General features: G+C 38.0%; 2 protein-coding genes across 4 annotated transcripts in view; one reads left to right on the plus strand and one right to left on the minus strand.

Annotated features, from left to right (window-relative positions):
• Positions 1-5,297, minus strand: part of CTR9 (CTR9 homolog, Paf1/RNA polymerase II complex component) — a 21,953-nt gene extending 16,656 nt beyond the window's left edge. Inside the window, exons 1-5 of the mRNA XM_080593254.1 lie at positions 5,135-5,297; positions 3,173-3,271; positions 2,429-2,668; positions 1,852-1,969; positions 893-982 (exon numbers count right to left, since the gene is read on the minus strand). Coding sequence (XP_080449380.1) covers positions 893-982; positions 1,852-1,969; positions 2,429-2,668; positions 3,173-3,271; positions 5,135-5,179 — 592 coding nt within the window. The 5' untranslated portion in view covers positions 5,180-5,297. The remainder of the gene's footprint in view (positions 1-892; positions 983-1,851; positions 1,970-2,428; positions 2,669-3,172; positions 3,272-5,134) is intronic.
• A 1,792-nt stretch (positions 5,298-7,089) lies between these two features.
• Positions 7,090-20,350, plus strand: part of IRAG1 (inositol 1,4,5-triphosphate receptor associated 1) — a 107,395-nt gene continuing 94,134 nt past the window's right edge. For all 3 annotated transcript variants that reach the window (XM_080593285.1, XM_080593255.1, XM_080593261.1), the window contains exons 1-3: positions 7,090-7,138; positions 14,979-15,100; positions 15,711-15,817. The gene's annotated coding sequence lies outside the window, so the exon portion shown is untranslated. The remainder of the gene's footprint in view (positions 7,139-14,978; positions 15,101-15,710; positions 15,818-20,350) is intronic.

The raw sequence follows: 20,350 nt of genomic DNA on the forward strand, positions 1-20,350 counted from the left end.
AACTGCTAACAAAACGCTGTACATCACCCTCTAATTTCCACGATCTGTACAGATGAACTAATACAGAAAACTTCACATCATATTGCTCTTTCAAGATGCTTGCAGACTAGGAACACAGAGACATTTATACACAGTATCTGAGTGTATGTGAGCAGGGCATGAGCAAAAGATGTCTATTTAAAAGTACAGCCTGCATTTCTAAATCCATTTTGGGAGCAATGGTTCTTATGCTAAGCCAGACTACAGAATACACATCAATTCTGTAATAAGTTATTTTTCAGATATGTTATCAAAAAGCATATCACATCCCTCAAGAGACTTTAGAATATTTATGATACCATTGCAAATATCCTGATACTTCTAACTCAAATGCATAGCTTTTACAGCTATTATACACAAGTCTCCTAGATTTTTGCATTAAGAAAACCATACAACACAAGGAGAGCTCTTAGCGTGCACTACAGCTAGAATTTTAGATTTCAAGTCAATTCATTATTAATGCCAACATACTGATGTAATTTTAACTTTTATTCCAAGAGATTGTAAATAAGTTATTATAGTCTTGAACGGCATTTTCCTCCCCACTCCATACAATTTTAACTTCTCTTACATGCAACTTCTCATTTTCCAATAGCTAATTAGAAGGTAATAATCAGAAAAAATCAGAAAAGCATTTTCCCCAGCATGATTTCTTTCTCTAACAATTAAGGTGAACTGCAAGTCAACAAACTCTCAACTCTTTGATAATGAGGGTGTGTGTTTTTCTTTTTAGTGGAGTTTATTTTTTGATTTTTGGACAGCTACAGAACACACACACACAAAAAAACATCAGATACTTCAGTTAGGAAGACCTGAGTTAGACCTTTCCACTACAAAATAGCTTTTGTCTTACCTGGGCAACCTGGATTGGTACGCAGTGCTTTCTTGTAGTAGGCAAGGGCTCCTCTATAATCTTTCTTGTTGAAAGAAATGCATGCTTTACCTGTTATAACACAAAGGTTGCAAATAAATCAAAAATATACACAAAGCAGTTAAAAACCAGCTCAATTCTGATTTGGTGAAGTTGTACCAATTTTCAAATGTTAGAATTAAACACTAATAAATACAATTAAAACACTAACAGGAAATTCAGACAACTACAACTGTTTTATTATCTTAGATGATGTCAAGCATACGAAACAAGCAAAGGAATACATTAAGTTTACATTTTCCTGGTTTTCTGCATAAACTTAGTTCTTTCCTGGTCCAGAAGAAAGATGCTTGCTAAGACTAGATTCATTAGTGAACAGAGAAAAATCAGTTTTACAGCTGACCCCTTGGTACTCATGGTATCCTCATCTTAGAAGTATAAAGCTTCACTGATGTCATCAAGAAAATTTAAGTAGTTGGACTGGATGTAGGCAAACAGGTTTCAATGCTGTACCACATAATTACAAGTGAAATTTCCAAATTCCAAAAGCTTCGTTCGGGGGAGAAGTATTTACAGTGTCAGCAGGATAAAAAACACGCTGCACGCTTGCACTGTGCTCTGAGGGCAAGTTTCACACTGTAGAACTTAAGGCTTTAATCACTACATGAACACGGCTAAAAAACAAACCCAAACCAAACCAAACAAAAACCCCAAAACAAAGTTAAAAGGTGTCAGGATGCTGGCAAACATTGTACTTTTTCCTAGCTTTTCCATCTGCGTATGCTTCCCACATTTAAAGTAATCTCCATCACACATTTCTGGTCAAGAGCACATACTTCATACCCTTCTTTATCTCTCTACTTACATACATACCCCCTTCTTAAGCATAACTCATTCCAAAACTCAACTGAAGAGACCAAGTCAAATACTCAAACTCATACCGAGAAGGGCAGGAATATTATTTGGAGACTGGTTAAGCACAAAATGGAATTGTGCATCAGCTTGGTCCATCTTATCACCTTCAAGCAGACAAAAACAGGCTCTTCCCAACAAGTGATTCTAGATAAAGAAAACAAAATGGCCACTACATTTATTCTCATAAAATTGGAAGATTGGAAAAGATTATGCAATAGGACTCTTTCTATGATTAATTGATCTCTCTTGCATCAGAATGAGGAAAAAAAAAAAAGGTCTTTATCGCCTACTGAAGTTCACACATGGACAAAAGAGTAACAACCAACCTCCAAACCCCAAAGGTTGAGTTATATAGTTCTATCAGGTGTCCCAAGCAACAAATAATTATTCCTGGTAGCATCAAAGACATTTCAGATACTTGTAAGTTTTATGTACACATACTATGCATCTTTAAACAAAAGCCTGAGCATTTTCTACCTTCTCTTTACTGAATTAATACTTGCTTTCTTTAGAAGTGGTTTTTTGAATTCACACTAAAAAATTCAGGTAAAAAGAATGATTAAAAAAATTACAAACGTGGATTTTTACACAGATTGTTTTTACCTGATCATACATGATGATTTTGTCAGCCATCGTATATAATAAGGTAGCTTGTGTAATGAGCTCCTTCTTGTTATCTTTGTTCTTCTCCTTTCGAGCTTGCTGTACATAGTATGCTGCCAGAGTATCCAGACATGTCATCTGATCTTTTTCATGGTCTCTGTAGTCCAAGTTTCCATCTATTCGTGCCGCTTCCAACAGCTTCACGAAGTCTTCTGTTTTCCCTTGTTTGTAGTATTCCAGCTATAACATATACAGTTTTAACAGACGGATACATAAGGCATATAAGTATAGGGATAATCGAAGACATTCTGATATCACCAGGTTTTTTTTCTATCATCATCTCAACTTAGTTTTACCTTAAAACACAGATGAACTCTTGCAACTATTTATTATAAAGAATCAACTGTTTTTCCTCTGAATGTCTTTATCTTTTTGCACATTTCACCACACTTCAACAGTATGAAGTCCCCCCATCTTTTTATGAAGTACGTAATCAAAGAAGCAAAATGGTAAAACTAAGGATTAAGAAAAAAATTAAAAAGCAGGCCTCCAGCAGCATTGTTTCATTAAAAAAATAAGCTTAAAATGTTAACATGCATATGACAAATCAAAAATATCTGGTCTAGAATCGGTTATCAAACAAATTAAGTTCCAGTTCTGAATTCAGTTATCCCTGGCCATAAAAGTACAGAAGTGGAAATTATTCTTGGACAATTTGAATAAACAGTTTGCGTATATACTAACCGCTAAGGCGATCCATATGTGTAGTTGCGTGTGTTCCTGTTTCAGTATACTTATAACTTCATCACCCTCAGGTAATTGATCAAAGTCAAGCTCGATAACCTAGAATGAAACAGAGATTTTCTTTTCATAAAGTATTAACAATGTTATTTATTATTGAGCTCAAAGCAAACTGGACATTTCAGCCCTTAAGACATAAATAATTCTTTCCATTTAAACAGAACTGTGGACAAAGAAGTGACGGCTTATTTTATTCTGCAAAATACAAAAGTGATAGCCTCTCACAAATATCTGAGAAAAGATAGCCCAATTGACGAGATACTAGTCAGGGAAAATAGAGTTGATACTTCAACTTCTTTCATCACAGCCTTCAGGCTCAGAATGTTCACAGTTCAGCTAATAATCAGATAACCAAGTTGCGTTGAAACATCCCTTCAAGAACTGCTCCATTTTAAAAACTTACAGGTAATACAAATCCTGCAGATAATACAAAGATCTAATATACAGTTAAAACTTTCCAAGTAGTCAGTTATCAATACCCAAAATGTACCTAAGAACCCTGCAATTCTCATAAAGACATCCTTACGCCTCAAAAAATTAAGAGATTTATTGAAGTGCCAAACATGACAGATAACAGACTAAATTTCTGATCATTAATAACCATAGTCACTAATAAGCAAATGATGTCAACAACTTTTCACTATGACATCGTTATTTTCCAAGTACTATTTTGCCAAGTTGATCTACTCTTCTGATAGGGAAAACGAGGAAAAAGGAACAAATATTCTCAAGGAAGGATGCTCAGGAACGCAATTTGACTGCCTGTTAGTTCACCTGCTACTCAATCACACTATCACCTTTGATATTAGCCATCTATGTTACTATTTAGTTTTAGAATAAGGGAACAGTGCAATTGTTGCACCCAGGTTCGTCCCATGATACCAGCGCAGGTTCTATTACTCCTACAATGGGGTTAGAGCCATCCAGTTTATCAGGACTTACTGTTTTGATTACCCAAAATCAGAGTGCCAACACATTTTTTTTTCTACAACTACTGTTATTTTTAGTTTGAATGTTTTTTAACTCGGGCAATACCAACAACAAACTAAGATCGTTATTAATGAAAAATAGGTATTATCACAATTTTTTTACTTCCATATTTATTTACTGTGTAGGTAAGTTATATTTCATAGCAGCCATTAGTGATTAATCCAAAACTTAGGACTCAAGTGGCTCTAAGCATAAGTTGAAGAACACTACCAAGATCAATTATTCATGTTGACACCTATTTCTGTCACAGAACAGTGTTCCTCCCCCATCCCCCATATAACCTGCAGAGAATACACCATAGAAATACCTTTGTGAGACTTAAGGACACATTAGCAATTGTCTGGAAACTTGTTAAAGAAAGGACAAGGAGTTAATGTATATGTTCACAAAAAGAGTTTTTCAATCCATAAACAACATGTTTCAACACCTTATTCAGGTAAACTATTGAGTTGATGTCTGCTGCGAGGTGCTTCAACCTCAAACTTTCCACCACCCTGTGAATTTCCAACTACTATCAAATCTGCCTAACCTCGGCTTGTGCCAGATTACCTTAAGTACAGTTAAACAAATCCGTGAATCCACCCCGAAATAACATCGCAGAGCGGACCAAGCGCCCCACTTGTGTCTTTGTGAAAACTCCCTCAACAGAAAAATCGGTGCAGTCTGGATCACCGGTGTCTGTCCAGGAGAAGACCCGAGGCAGGCAAGGCACGAGTTGAGCGGCAGGTAGCGCTCCCAGCGGGGACTCGGCTCCTCCGCGCCCAGCTGCTCGGCACACCGGCTTTGCGGGGCCGGGGCCGCCCTCCCTCACGGAGGAGCCCCGCGGACAGCCCCCGGCCCCGCGGACAGGCGACAACCACCTGCACGCCGCAGCTCCTCCCCGTCCCATCCCCAGGCCACACCACCCCGACTCGCCTCATCGGTGTCCCGCAGGGGGATCTCGATAGAGCCCCGCGACATGATGCCAGTGACGAGGCCGCCGCCGCCGCCACCCAGCAGCCGGCCGCGAGCGCGTAACGGCCCCGGCGCGCGCACTTCCCTCACTGCCGCCGACTGACCCGGACGTGCTCGGGCAGAGGGGCGGGGAGAGGCGGCCCGGCTCCGCCCCCGAGACGCAGCGAGCCAATCGCCGCGAAGAACCGGCCGCGAGGGCCGCCTCGCACCCGCGCGACGGGAGGCGGGAAGGCTCCGGAGTGCTGGTGCGCGCGCGGCCGCGTTGCTGAGGTAACGGCGGCCTCGCGGGCGCCCCTCAGCGAGCGGCTGGGGCCCGGGCCCCGTGCTCGCGGCGCCTCCCGCCGCTCTCCGACAGGCAGCGACCCCTTACGTGGGAGCGGCTCCTTCAGGACGCCGTTGGGGCGCAATGGGGGCTTGCGGGCAGGTGTATGTGTGTGTCGTGCTGACCTACACAAGTATACACACAGGGTCACACTGTGTATTTATTCACACACACTGATAAATTCAACAGGTGGCGCCTGGTTGCTCTCTGCTTGTGAGATCATGATTCCCTCAGGGAACGTCCCGTGACTTTTTTAAAACGCTAAAGACTTCCAACTGAACGTATTAAAAAGTGTGGATTTTTCCTATCTTGGTGGAAAAACAATCACTTTATAAATCCAGATACGTGTTATCTGACTAGCTCAGGTAGCGTAGCATCGTTAATACATATTTGCAATTTTCTAGGTACAACTTAGCCAAGTATTAATTTTCAAATTATCTAAGTGTTTTTATTTACAGATACTGAACCTAAAACATTTTTGAACCTGGCTACTGATCCTTGAGCTTGTTTTGTGTGGCAGGCCCATTCAGCTGTGTGGAGGTGCATGAGTAAAGAAGAAATTACAGAATTGGGTTCCTAAACTTTTCCAGTTAGCACAGCACATGTATTGATGAGTTTACATAAAACATGGGATGTATAGCAACATTGAACAAATCTTAAGTATTTCTGAAGCTGTACCAAGGAAAAAAAGACTAGTAAGACTAAAAGCTCCTATTGCATTTCTACTGAGATTAGAAAAAGTGACATATTACTTACACAGCCTATTAAACCCTAAAGCAAACTTGACTTTGGCCTGTAGGTAACCATCCACATAATACAGAATTTTGACTGAACAGAATGTCATAACTGTAAAACATTAAAATTGTTAAGTTTTATTTTAAAATTACTTTAAAATTACTATAATAGTATGTAGTATAGTATTAAATAACTTGTAGTATCAGTTGCTTTCTGCAGCAGAATTAATATTTTTAATTACTTAACATTTTGAATTTGAACGTTTATTTGCGCACTAATTATTCTGAACTGAATTGCCAGGTCCAATAAAGTGTAACTACCATGTCTCCTTGAGCTCCATATATACCATAAATATGTTTTGTAGAGCAACTTCAACATGGGACAAGAAAGTGGAGTGACACCAAAATTAATAGAAAGAATTAAAGCATGTGCTCAAAAAATGGTGGTTTTAATTAAAAAGATGCCAAAAATATTATACAGAGCAAGATGATGATAAAGATCTTAAGCCTTCTTTCTGATTTATAAGCCATTTTTTTCACAAAAACTGTTACTTAGATCTGATAATGAATGTTGAAGCAATTTGGACTGAAGAAAGACTTAGGCAGTATGTTCCCAGGGTGTTTTTTCATCAGTTTCTGTGGTTTCCATGTTTTTTTTTTCCACAGAAAAAAGCTAGCTAGCTTACATGAAAGATTTTATAGAATAATGCCTTAAGAATATTAAACCAAAGTTAGAAGAAAAAAAATATTCTTGCTTTTTGAGGATAAATCTGACAAGACATTTTGTTTAAAACTTTATTACTGCTACAGTGTATATATAGCAAACTCTACTGACCTTCTCCTATTTGCATTTGAAAGCAGGCAGTGTCCTTCTCTCCAGATACACAGAAAGCAATAAATCACTACCAGGTATGTAGAACCTATCTAATGTATAAAAGATTGTACGAGCTGAAGGAGCATAACATGTTTGGTTTTTTTCCCCACTAAGTTCTTAAAAACATTTCAAGAAATGTGACTATTTCTCTTGCTGTCCTGTGTTTTTATTTCATTAAAACCAATTATGAAAATTTAAATTAGTACTTTTAAACTTGGATTGTTATATCAAAAGTATTGATATAAATAATAAATCTATAGCAAATTGAAGTTGTACTTGCAATGCGTTATAACAATATAGACAGCAGAAAAGATTTAAAAAATCACTACCACATGTAATTTTAAGCCTTTTTCAGGAATGTAAAATGAGCTCAACTAAGCTACTTTAACAACAGAATAAAAAGGCCTTCACCTACCTGATTATTAATCTTTGGAAACCAATTGCTATTTGTATTTGAGGTGCATGCACTTAAGCTTTCATTTAGAATAGGTGAGTGGTCAGGGCATGGTAGTTCTAATAGTAAAACTTGTTTACTTTGTTAGATAAAGTGTCCCCCCCCCCCCCCCCTTTATTTATTTATTGCATTCTGGGGGAAAGGAGTAGAGATGGGAAAGGTTTTAGAAATCTTCAGAGTATAAGTAGTATGAATTGTTGTTCCAATAGTCATTTGCAACCTTTCCATTCAGAGCTATAGAAAACAGAACTGATACTATACTGCATTTTGTAAAGTTCAGGATTGTATCAGGGAGCAGTGAGGGCCAACTGCTCCCTCAAGGAGAGTAGCCAAAAACTGAGCATGACAAGGGCCAGCAGGGCCAAGGTTTTGGTAACTGATACTCACCCCAGTGTACCTGAGCATAGCAGACATGAGATAAGTCCATAATGATGGGGCAGATCTGAGGTCAAGGTGGTCACCCATCAGTGAGGCAGAATCACATACAGCAACAGCAAACAAGATCTAAATAGTCTATTAGTTACTAAGTAGATTCTTCTTGAAAAGGTAAGCCCTCACCTGAAGCATAAGTTTTTAGAAAAAGGTCTAGATCAGTAATAGCTACGGCTAGGCAAATGCATAGTTGTGACTGAACTACAAAGCAAGTTTTCTGCCTTATAACTCAGGTGAAATTGTAGTTTCTGGGCTGAGTTTAAATAGGGCCCCTGGGCCCTGTAGGTGGGGTATGGCAGGATGTACCAGGTAAGGCTGGTCAGGGTCATTAGAGCTTATTCATGCACTTTTGGGCCTTCTGTTGTGTGTGTGTATGTTGAAGAAAAGGTAAGTGGGTTTGGTAAAATTCTGTTTTTTTGATTTTTCTCTCTCTTTTTTATTTATTAATGGAAAATATTAACAACTGAGTTGATAAGCATCTCAGGTTTTTTTTAGGTAGTCTGATAAAATGTTAGCTATGTTCTAGAAGTTATTGAATTAGCTGTAATCCTAAACTTTCCTGTAGTAAGGAGTTAAAAGTTTTGTCATAGTAGTAGGAAGAGTATTTCTATAGTAACTAGAGCAAGCTGTATTCAATGTACTTTGAACAATGTTATAGGTATTGTTTTGTGACTAGTCTTTTTATCTTTTAACAAAATGTTAAGAAGTGTAGATGTTAAGCAGTGTAGAGCTGTAAGAATGGATGGTATTTATTAATATTTGTGTTGAAGGTGTGATGTTTTTACGACCTTTGAAATGTCTTGCATGTTTATCAACATTTGTTTTCACATATGCTGTAAGGAGTAATAACTTCTTTTTGTTTCTCAGATTTTTCTGTATAATAGTTTTCTTTTTTAGGTATTTAATAGAATTAGATCCAATTGAGTTAATTATTTACTGGAGTCAAAAGAAGTATTTTGTGCGTAAAAGTCATAAGGTGTGTCTGTGATAACTTGAGTTTTACAAGCAAATTATCACAGTATCACAGTATCACAGATTTCTAGGTTGGAAGAGACCTCAAGATCATCGAGTCCAACCTCCGACCTAACACTAAGTACTCCACTAAACCATATCGCTAAGCTCTACATCTAAACGTCTTTTAAAGACCTCCAGGGGTGGTGACTCCACCACCTCCCTGGGCAGCCCATTCCAATGCTTAATAACCCTTTCGGTAAAGAAGTACTTCCTAACATCCAACCTAAAACTCCCCTGTCGCAACTTTCGCCCATTCCCCCTCGTCCTGTCACCAGGCACGTGGGAGAACAGACCAACCCCCACCTCTTTACAGCCTCCTTTAAGGTAACTGTAGAGAGCGATAAGGTCGCCCCCGAGCCTCCTCTTCTCCAGGCTGAACAAGCCCAGCTCCCTCAGCCGCTCCTCGTAAGACTTGTTCTCCAGACCCCTCACCAGCTTGGTCGCCCTTCTCTGGACTCGCTCGAGCACGTCCATGTCCTTTCTGTAGCGAGGGGCCCAAAACTGAACACAGTACTCGAGGTGCGGCCTCACCAGAGCCGAGTACAGGGGCACAATCACTTCCCTAGACCTGCTGGCCACACTGCTTCTTATGCAGGCCAGGATGCTGTTGGCCTTCTTGGCCACCTGGGCACACTGCTGGCTCATATTCAGCCGACTATCAACCAATACTCCCAGGTCCCTCTCGGCCAGGCAGCTTTCCAGCCACTCATCTCCCAGCCTGTAGCTCTGCTTGGGGTTGTTGCGCCCCAGGTGCAGGACCCGGCACTTGGCCTTGTTGAACTTCATACAGTTGACCTCAGCCCATCGCTCCAGCCTATCCAGATCCTCCTGCAGAGCCTTCCTGCCCTCGAGCAGATCGACACACGCACTTAGCTTGGTGTCATCTGCAAACTTACTGAGGGTGCACTGGACGCCCTCATCCAGATCATCGATAAAGATATTAAAGAGGACCGGCCCCAGTACCGAGCCCTGGGGGACACCACTAGTGACCGGCCTCCAACCAGATTTGACTCCATTCACCACAACTCTCTGAGCCCGGCTATCCAGCCAGTTTCTAACCCAGCGAAGCGTACGCCAGTCCAAGCCCCGAGCAGCCAGTTTCTTGAGGAGAATGTTGTGGGTAACTGTGTCAAAAGCCTTACTGAGGTCAAGGTAAACCACATCCACAGCCTTTCCCTCATCCACCAAGCGCGTCACTAGGTCATAGAAGGAGATCAGGTTCGTCAAGCAGGACCTGCCTTTCATAAACCCATGCTGACTGGGCCTGATCGCCTGCTTGCCCTGCAAGTGCCGCGTGATGACCCTCAAGATGATCTGCTCCATGAGCTTTCCTGGCACTGAGGTCAAACTGACAGGCCTGTAGTTCGCCGGGTCTGCCCTCCGGCCCTTCTTATAGATGGGCGTCACATTGGCTAGCCGCCAGTCAACTGGGACCTCCCCCGATAGCCAGGACTGCCGATAAATGATGGTAAGCGGCTCGGCCAGCTCCCCCGCCAGTTCTTTCAGTACTCTTGGGTGCATCCCATCCGGCCCCATCGACTTGCGCACATCCAAGCTCCGTAGCAGGTCGCCAACCATTTCCTCATGGATAGCGAAGGCCACGTCCTGCTCCCTGTCCCCTTCCACCAGCTCAAGGCACTGGGTATCCAGAGAACAACCGGTATTATAAGGTGTGTCTGTGATAACTTGAGTTTTACAAGCAAATTATGTATTCAAAGATGAGAAGAGAATGCTTTTGTATCTAAGGTATAAAATTCTGCAACACTTATATTTTACGCTGAACTGTGCTAGTAAATTCTTCCTGATCTCTCTTTGTCAATTTTAGGTTTGCTAGGCTTTAGTAGCTGTCTTGTTTCCGTTAACAGCATGTTTTCTTGAATTCCCAGCACCACAAATATTAACAGAGTAGTAGAGTAAGTAACTTGAGTTTTAGCTTCCGTCATCAGTCTCAAGCATGAAAACTTCTGTCTCCTGAAGACCCGAAAAGGAGGAATAGCTTCACAAAAACAAGTTCAACAGCAGACATGTTCTAAATATTCTAGTGTATTCTGTAAGGCTTAAAAACTACTTCCTCACAGACTCTCTTAACCAGCACTAGCGTACTGAGTAGTATGGTGTTTTAGAGGTTCCTTTCTCTGCTCTATCATAAAAATACATCTTTGTGTTTATTATCTGAAGGTTGGCTGTATTTTGCCTGAGTTGCGTGAATTGTGACACGTTTGTATTTGGGAATATCATGGAACTGATGCTACAGCTGTATTTCTATCCACTAGCATTCTTCCTGTGGGGTTTAGGGAAGAATTTCTGTTTATTTTTCCGTGGATACAGAACTTGTTCTGATCCTGGTTTGCTTCCATAGGGTGATTCTTAGCAACAAGTGCTTCTGTGAATTAGTCCTTTAAAATTGTTATTGCAGTTAACAGTCTTTGCACTGATAACTTATGTATTGATAGACTTCTTCCATCCCTATTGCATTTAGATGTTGTTTAGCAAGTTTAAAAGTGTTTGTTTTGTTTTGTTGTGTTTTTTTTTTTGAAAAGTACAGTCCTGGTTTTGCTTTGCTTCATAGAATTATTCCTAAAAACTGTAGAGAGGCAGCTGTAGGTAGCAGGGGGCAACATTTTACGGGAAACAAGTGATGCCATAAAAAACTAGCAGTAAAAATATAATTCTATGAAGTTATTTTTCATCATTAAAATACCCAAAGTTGCTAAATACGATACTGTTCATGAAATGCTTTGTGAGTGTGGTATCATTACTGCCACCTTCAGGCAATAAAAAGAATGATTAATTTTCAGTCGCTTCTGTTCATAGAGGGAGTTGTGCTTGTACTGTACAGTGAAGTTTGGTATTTTTCCAAATCGTTGTCTTGCATTTTTCTTTTGGCTTTATTTTCTTCCCATTTATTCTTATTGTAGTATGTTGAAAATAAGCTTACTTATTTTGGGAAGCTGTTATTGATAAATGCCCAACTATTAAATGATAAATTGAAATTGAATGCTAAACATCTCCTATACAAAGACGTATCTAGCAAAGAGATTTTTCCCCTTTGGTGAAGACTTGTTTTCAGGAGTTATGCAGTAGCATTACAGATTTAAAATGTATGTCAGCAATTAGTAGGGCATGTGTGGGTTATTCTAAAGACTGTAGAGCTGTCAGGTGAAATTGCAGAGCTGAAATTTCAACTATCCCTTAGTACAGGTTACTTGCTAGAAAGGATTATTGTCTTTTAAGATCTTTATCAGTTTTATACCTAGAGAGATTGTTTTTTCCCCTAACTTATGTAGTTATGATGAACTTCGGGAGTTTTGGCATTGTGTATATAATATTTCTTTTATAACACCTCATTTTACAAAAACTTGCATGTGAACAGGATAAAGGTTTTTATAAAAAAAAAAAAAAAGAAAGAAAGAAGTGGAGATAGAGACTTTATACTTGGTCAAAGCTTTCTTCTGGGAAAATTCCTGAGGTTTGATATAATGTTCTTTCAAATGAAGTTGCTAAACACATAGATCAAAATTACCTAACATCTTAACAGAGCAATTAGTAGCGAACCCAGTATGAGGCATTGACATCTAGCATCTTCATCATCTTCTACTGTTTTAAAATATATATATATATATTTTAAATGCTTTTTGAAGGGCTGGGGGAAGCTCATGGGGAGAGTAGAATTTCCATATCAATTCTAGAGGGATTATTTTTAAGCTTTTTTCCTGCAAGCCAACCTCTCCTTATTCGAGGGAAAGCTATTTTTGTACTGGAAGTCAAAGGTAAAGCAAGACTACAGAATAGATACAGAAAGCCATGTACTCTGCTCCTATCATTGTACTTGAAAAATGCTGTAGTAGCAGTGGAGGTACTGCATCTTATTTAAAATATTTTTCCTTGCTTTTTGTCACTATTAAAGCAGTTCTTTTCATGCTGAAATCTGTGTATGCTCTCTAAAAAGCATTTTGATAACAGAAAGTTTAAGGAAGGGAAAATGCATTATACAAACAAGTACTTGAGTATAGAAGTCAGTTCCAAAAATAACAATGAACACTTGTGCTGAAGTTCTCAGGAAGGATGAAGCCTGAGAATCAGCCTGAAGATGAAGAAAGCTTTTGGGAATATGTCAACAAATCTTACTGCTTCCTGTGGGTGGCTGGTTGTTTTTAATGTACTTTTCATGAACTTGTTTTATAATATAAACTACATATTGACTTCTATACATAGAAATTAAATACGAAAAGTAATTTATTTTCTTGTTTCTAACAGCCATAGTCTTTTCTCTGGTTATTTACTTTTCTTCTATGTCCCTTCTCTGTCTTCTACAGAACCACATTAATTCTTGATTTACCTATTTTAAGTGCTTAGTGGCAATCTTTAAACAAAACAGTGCTCTGACTTTTTTATGTAGACCTCTATCCTGCTAAATGAAATCAGAAAATCCGTTTAGTGTTCTGTGACTACAAATGCCCCCAATCTAGTTTAAAAAAATAAAATTTAAAATTTATTTTGAGTTCTGTGTGCTGCAAGAAACTTTCAGAAAATTCAAAGCCTGTTTCTAATGAGCTTGAAAACATCAAGAGTAAAATGCCAAGTCTTCATGAGGAATGTCACAGTCTGTGACAGATGTCGTTGTCTGTCACAAATGTTGCAGAAACTCAGTATCATTTATCTTTTATATCATTTCCTTAGAAGAAAAATAAAAATTATTATGACCATTGTCAGTCTGTCCTATATTTCAGAGGTGTTGATTTAAGGCATTATAAGGAGTGACAAGATTTTACTGTTTCCAAAACTTTCTGAGTTTCTGCCTGTGTAATGTTCTGAATATCTAAATTTTTTAGATATAAATAGGAGACCCAAGCTTGGAAGTCTTGGTCCTCTATTGATTTTTTTGGAACCTGTCTTTTTAATATTTTTGAGTAAACATACAAAGTTGTTATTAAAAGCTGATCCCTGAACCCTTTAAGATCAATTTCATAATGAGGAATGCTAAAATAGGAAAGTTTGTGTTTTGAAGTAAGGTATATGTACATGCACAGAAGCGTTATCCTTCCCTTCCTTATGCACACATCTTGTATTTGATATATAGCATTTTATAACATAGCATATAATATATATTTAAAATATTAAACCATGAGCAACCTAGCTCTTCAGTCTATACGAATTCATAAACTTAGATTTCATGCATTTTTCTTGAACAGAAATACTGCTAGAAGACTGTAAGTTGAAGAGTAATTACTCTTAATCACAGCATTAGTTGTCAAAATTTTGGGACTTTATTGAGGTTTACTTTGTTCTCAGTGTACTTTCATATAATTATACCCACCTGGCACACATATGAATCTCTGATATTTCATTAACATCTTTCATGCTTTTTTAATAAGAGTCAGTAATTCTTGCTGGGTACAACAACTTTACGCTGTAGGCAAAAAAAATATCTTTTTATAGGCAAAAGATAATAGTTTTAATCTTTTTCTACTCGAAGGTAGAAACTATTATTCTGCTGTAACTAATTACTAAGTGTGAAGTTTAGAAATATTTTCTGTACTTTAATTTATCCCAAGATGAAAAAAAAAACCTTAAAACTTAAATGCCAATTACTATATAATAACCTAACATTCATCTTTATATTAATAATATAAAAATTGTTATCCTCTAATTATGAAAAAGCATAAATCAGACTACTTTAAAGCTCTGTTGTAACAGCGCAATGTGTGGCTAGCTATCAATTTACTTATGAAATGTCTGTTCTGTGTTTCTGTCTTGCACTTCATGTGTTTATTTCCACATTTTTCTTGGAAGGCCAGGGACATTTTGTTCGGTTATTTGAGAAGTAATGTGGATGGATGCCACACTTGTAGAAGACTGTTTTCATACCTCATATCAACATGTAATTCAAGTTTACAATTAACTTGATGCATGCAAGTAGAGCCATATGTTTTTAACTTAACTAGGCATGTACTTAACTACTTTCTTGCATTAAGGCCTCAGATCGGAAGAGAACCAGTAACAGTTACCAGCCAGAAGCAAATCCTATTTTGAGATCCAACATATTTCAGTGCATTCCTCTGAGGGTACTTTCTTGCTCAAATTCTGAAGGTGTACGGTAAGTGGGTAATGGTGTGTAAGCAGCAATTAATGTCTCTGTAAAAAGTAATTTAATTGAACAAGTACTCGTGAACTGTAACTTTCCAGAAGTAGGTCAGAGCATCTAGAAAAGAAAAATAGTATACTGTTGTATGTTTTTCAGGTGTTCCTTTCCTTCTCTTCAACGTACCTTTTTAAGTAGCCATTTTCTGATACATCAGGCTAGTTACACAGGGAGATACTGGACTTAATATTCTCAACCTGAGTTGTTAATGGAGTCTAGGCTATAGTTCACAGGAGTAACAAGCTACCAGGCTAGAAATACTGTATTGCAACGTGCCTGGAAACTGTTGGTTTTGCATGTTAATAGAACAGTACGTATCATTCTCTAAGTGAGTAAGACTGACTAATGTGGGGAGTCAAACTGGCCTCTCTGTCTCAGCTGGATGTGGCTGTCTGCCTAGAGCTCAGATCTGATTTCACTTGCCAAAGAGCACTAATAGTACTGCTAGTGTCACTTAGTCCTTTGCTGCTGAAGCTGCTGTCCATGATGCAGCATGTTTATAAATATAACTGTTTCCATCTGCAAGCTCAGCCTGGGATGTAACGTTAAGTTGTGTTCTTTCCAGCTTGCACATCATTGCCACTAATAAAGCTGCTGGTGGAACTTAACCAAGAATCCTGTTGATTCAGGAGCCAGTAAAGAAATTCCCAGAACTATGTTGCTTCTGCAAGGGTGAGTAAAAGTTTGTTTATATCAGTCAAGTGACTATGCACATACACAGATCAGATTATTTAAAGGGAGGAAGACTCTGCTTTCACAAGTTACTCCTTCTAATTATTATCTCATTGGATAAAGGGTGGCTTCCATTTGCATCTCAGCACATTATTTTGCAATTTGAAATTTTGCATGGTAACTCATAACACGCTGAAAATGCACAATTCATAAGGTAAACACTTTTAACCACTTGAATATTGTTCAGGTGTAAATCCTTCATGTTAACTAAATGTGACACTGCTCAACAAGATAGGTGACTGATGGAGGTGAAATTGGCAGATACAGTACATGTGACAGCTGTGTGAATGAAGTCTGAAAAAACAGGTGTGTATGCCTCCAAGATTCTCATTTTTTTAGTCTTTGATATTTGTGATATAAAAAGAACCCTCTTTTTTATCAGTGGGAAGGGTTGTTTACTAATTTTTTTTAAAATATACGCTACTTAGCTGTGACATGTTGTATGGAGGCTGTACACAAAAAACATTCTGATACTCATCTGGATTAAACCGTAGTGATAGTAAATATTCTCCTCTCATAATCACCAGTTTCATTGTTGAACTTTGCTGCTGAAACTTTTCAGAAAATTTAGCCTGAATTTCACTTCCTGAAATTTAATGCTGTTATGTCCTGTTCAGCAGTACATAGGAAAGGTGTTTTTACCTTTCTCTAAGGTAATGTGTATAAATTGTGTCTCGAGCATGTAGGTGGAGTCTATTTGGCTGTGTTAGTAAACAGTTGTGGTTTCACAAAAGGCTTTGTGAAACACTGTCATAAGAGATGTGAAAAACTTGAATCCTTTGAATTCACCTACGAGTAGATGTCTCCTCTGCAGATATTTCTCCTAATAGATCTTAACCCTAAGTTAAAAATACCTGTATTACTTTTCCTCAGAAAAGGTCAATCAAAGTGATTTATAATAAGCTGTTTTTACTCATTAACTAGGGAACACAATTAGATCAGTATGATCTGTTATTGACCATTGAAACAGTGTCAAGCACAAATTTAGCAATGGTATGTCTAAAACAGAATGCTTCTGCAGAGCTCTTCAAAGATTAGACACTAATGTAAGCACTGGAGAAAAGAATCAATTTGCCTAGAAATTAAACTTAAGTAGGCCAAAAGTTTTGAAGGGAAAACTTTGAATTCCTTCTGCAAAACTTTATATCAAATGAAGCAATTCAATTCTCATACAACTAAGAAACTTCAGTAGCCATAAAGTTGATAAGTGTTCAGAAAAGTTGTCTTTGTTTTTTTTCCAAATGTGTCTTACCTTTTTTTTTTTACAAGTGTTTTTGGTTTTGTCCTCCTACGTAGAACCTGCCAAGAGTTAGTGACAATTGCACAATAACAGTTTATTTATTAAAGACTGTAGGTTTACCAAGTTCTTTTCCCTTTCACTTGTACCATTTTGTATATGTAAAACTATAGCTCAGGCAGCTGGAAGTGAATGGCTGCCAATTCTTCTGATCACTCTGATCTTCTATGTTTGGGAGATTTCTCCACAATATCCTCTTTTAATCTTCTCCAAGTGACCCATGCAGACTGTTGTTAAATTTTTTTATATGCTCTGGATAGGGTTGTTTCAGAGCATTGACGAATGCTGTAAAGCATCCTAAACTGTTATGACATGAGGGAGAGCAGACCTACTTTGTCCTTAAATATATATACTTTTTCCAAACTGGCATCTTAAAGGTATTGATCTGTATTGTCCATTACTGTAAACCTAGAGATTCAGCCTAGCATACTTTTTTGAATGTTAAAGAAAGAGCATTTTTCAATTAAATTTCCTTCCTTCATGTGCAGGAAAAGTGTTAATGCACACAATATAGCCTCACAATGTGTGTGTGTAGATAATCAAGCAGTGTGAATATCGACAGAGGGCAGTATTGAGGTATAAATAGAAGTGCTTTATATTTAAAAAAAAAAAAAAAGTATTGTCTTTGTTATTCCAGTTCCTCTTCATAGAATCACAGAATAACTTACAATGAGAAGTATCTCTGAAGGTCATCTGTTTGATCCTTATCTCAGGAAGCCAAATTTGAAGTTAGATATAATTGATTGTATCTATGGTGATTTCTCTATATTGTTAGTTATTCTATAACAGCCTGCAGTCAGGTTAGTTTTCCCTTGAAACCGCTATTGCATCCAGTTGTGAGACTGAATGCAAAACATGACCAGTGCTAGTGTAGTTATTTTTTCTGAATATAAAAGGAAAAAAGCCCCTTAGCCATTTTTGCTTACAAGGCCAGAAAATAGCTAGCTTAACTTCTATGTCCTTGTCAACTTTATTAATAAAACTATTTTTAACTGTAGAAAATCTAGAGTTAGGATTGGCTATGTTAAGACAGTTGCCCTGTCTATGACTTTCCAACTCTAGCAGAAGCCTTTAATAAATTGACCAGACTGCAAATATTGTTTGCAGTATCCTTGAGAGAGGTGTGTTGTTTAATAACAAAAGATCTCCTATTCCTCTAATTTACATGGGACTTACTAACGTATTAAGTTATCTACTGTGCTAAAGTTAATTTTTCTGTTGCAGGAACAAGTAATAGTTATTGTAAGGGTATGAGAGGCTCAGCTTTAATTGTGCAATACTGTTTGCAGTGTTTGCAGCTTTCTGTGTGTTTCAGAAGACTAAAATTTAGATTACTTTTTATAAATAAAGAATGAAACGAATGAGTGTTCTTATACAGGTATTGAATGACTGCTGGTCTGTAATTGTGTTTTCAATTTAGGTGGAATCAAACTTTCAAAACTGTAACTTTAATAACCTCTTTAGTATGAAGAAGTCATTTATACTGCAGTTAAGAGGCTAATGTTCTAGTACTGTAGCACTCAATAAAATATACTTGTTTTGTCTTTAAGACATATTGTAGAATAAGAAACTTAGCAATATGCCATCACGCTTAGTTTTGTTACTTAATGCTAAATTTCATCTAGCTGTTTTGAATTTTCATTATAAATTTGGTAAATTAGCATAGCCAAACATCATTTATAGGGTGTTGAGAAATAAACATGTGGTTCATGTTAGTCATAAATGCATCTTGCATGATGGAACTTCTGGAAAAACAGCTATTCTCTACCCCATTAACATAAGCAATGGGGTTCAGTTAAATCAGCAGTTTAGATTCCTGGCAACTATCCAAACAAATTAGTTGAAACTAGCTTAGACAAATGCGTCACATGAGCCACAAGCATTTTGGGCGTTGCTGTGTATGTATCCTTCAAGAGAAAATAGCAGTTGATGTGGAATTGAACGAAGTCTACAAAGTGCTGCAGGGACCTTAAGTGAGTACAGGCGAGGTAAGCATTGCTCTGTTATCAGTACCCAGCAGAGCTTGGGTATGGTATGTCTTTGCTTGTGATCAGAACTCTGGCAGGGATTATATGATTGTTTAGAAGCTATGCTGCTTCCAGACCTGCACAGCTTGGGTGGGCCCACTTTGCGTATCAGCACTGTTTCCATGAGTCTCTGGTTCCTGGAGCAGCATGAGACTGCTCTTTGTGCTACTGTTAGAATTATCCAATTAGTGTAAAAGTTGGAGATGGATCCAAAGAAGTAGTCAATATATCTGTCATGGACAAGGAGTGTTTTTCTTCAGTGAATGGGAAAGTTTGTCATGTAATAATTATGTGAAGTGAGAAAATGTACTCAAGTTAGTACATTATATGAAAATTAACAATGTTTATAAAATTTAGAAATATCCTTGATTTTAAATATTTTAAGTCTTAGTTTTTCTCATCTTCAGAGATTGATTATTGAAATCAGGAAAAAAAATAAAGTTTTATCTTAAAAGTACAGATGAGAAATACTAGCTGTAGAATACAAGTAGCCTTAAACATCTGTGAAGGTAGCATGACAGCTGAGTGTGATTGGAAGATGATGACCTGGAGGCAAGAAATAACATATGTATGGAGTTTTAAATGTTGTATGGTATAGAAGACTTGGGGCCATGCAAGGTATAGAGAAGGAAAAATCAGCTTGAGAAAGCTGTTAATGATGAAAGCCGGCTACTCTGCGTCCCAACTGTGAGCGTGTAATACCTGGGCTTCTGGCAACACAAAATTCACAACTTTACAGTTTCAGCAGTGTTAATGTGGGAAAGGCCCCTACTGTACACTTCCCTCTCTCCTGCAGTAAGTGTAGCTCAAAAGGGAGATCAGGGGCAATGATGAAGAATTGACCAAATCTTAACAATGTGAATGGCCTTTAAATTATTACTCTCAAGTCCCAAGGTACAGCAGTGAACACTACAGTAAGCAACAGCACATTCATCACTCCTGATGACAGTCCTTCTTGCAGTGAGTGTTGTTGGTAGAACGGAATGCAAGGCCATTCATTGTATCACCCAGTAACAGGAAAGAGCTGAGATACATGAAATTATGTGGGAAAGCAGGCAAACTACCCTTGTTATACTGCAAAAGGAGCATACCTCTAATGCTTTTAGAGTGGGTGTTAAATCTACAAGGAAAACTAGTAATGATTTTAGC

This window comes from Anser brachyrhynchus (genome assembly GCF_964034855.1).
Source record: "Anser brachyrhynchus genome assembly, chromosome: 5".
In the NCBI taxonomy this organism is placed as follows: domain Eukaryota; kingdom Metazoa; phylum Chordata; class Aves; order Anseriformes; family Anatidae; genus Anser; species Anser brachyrhynchus.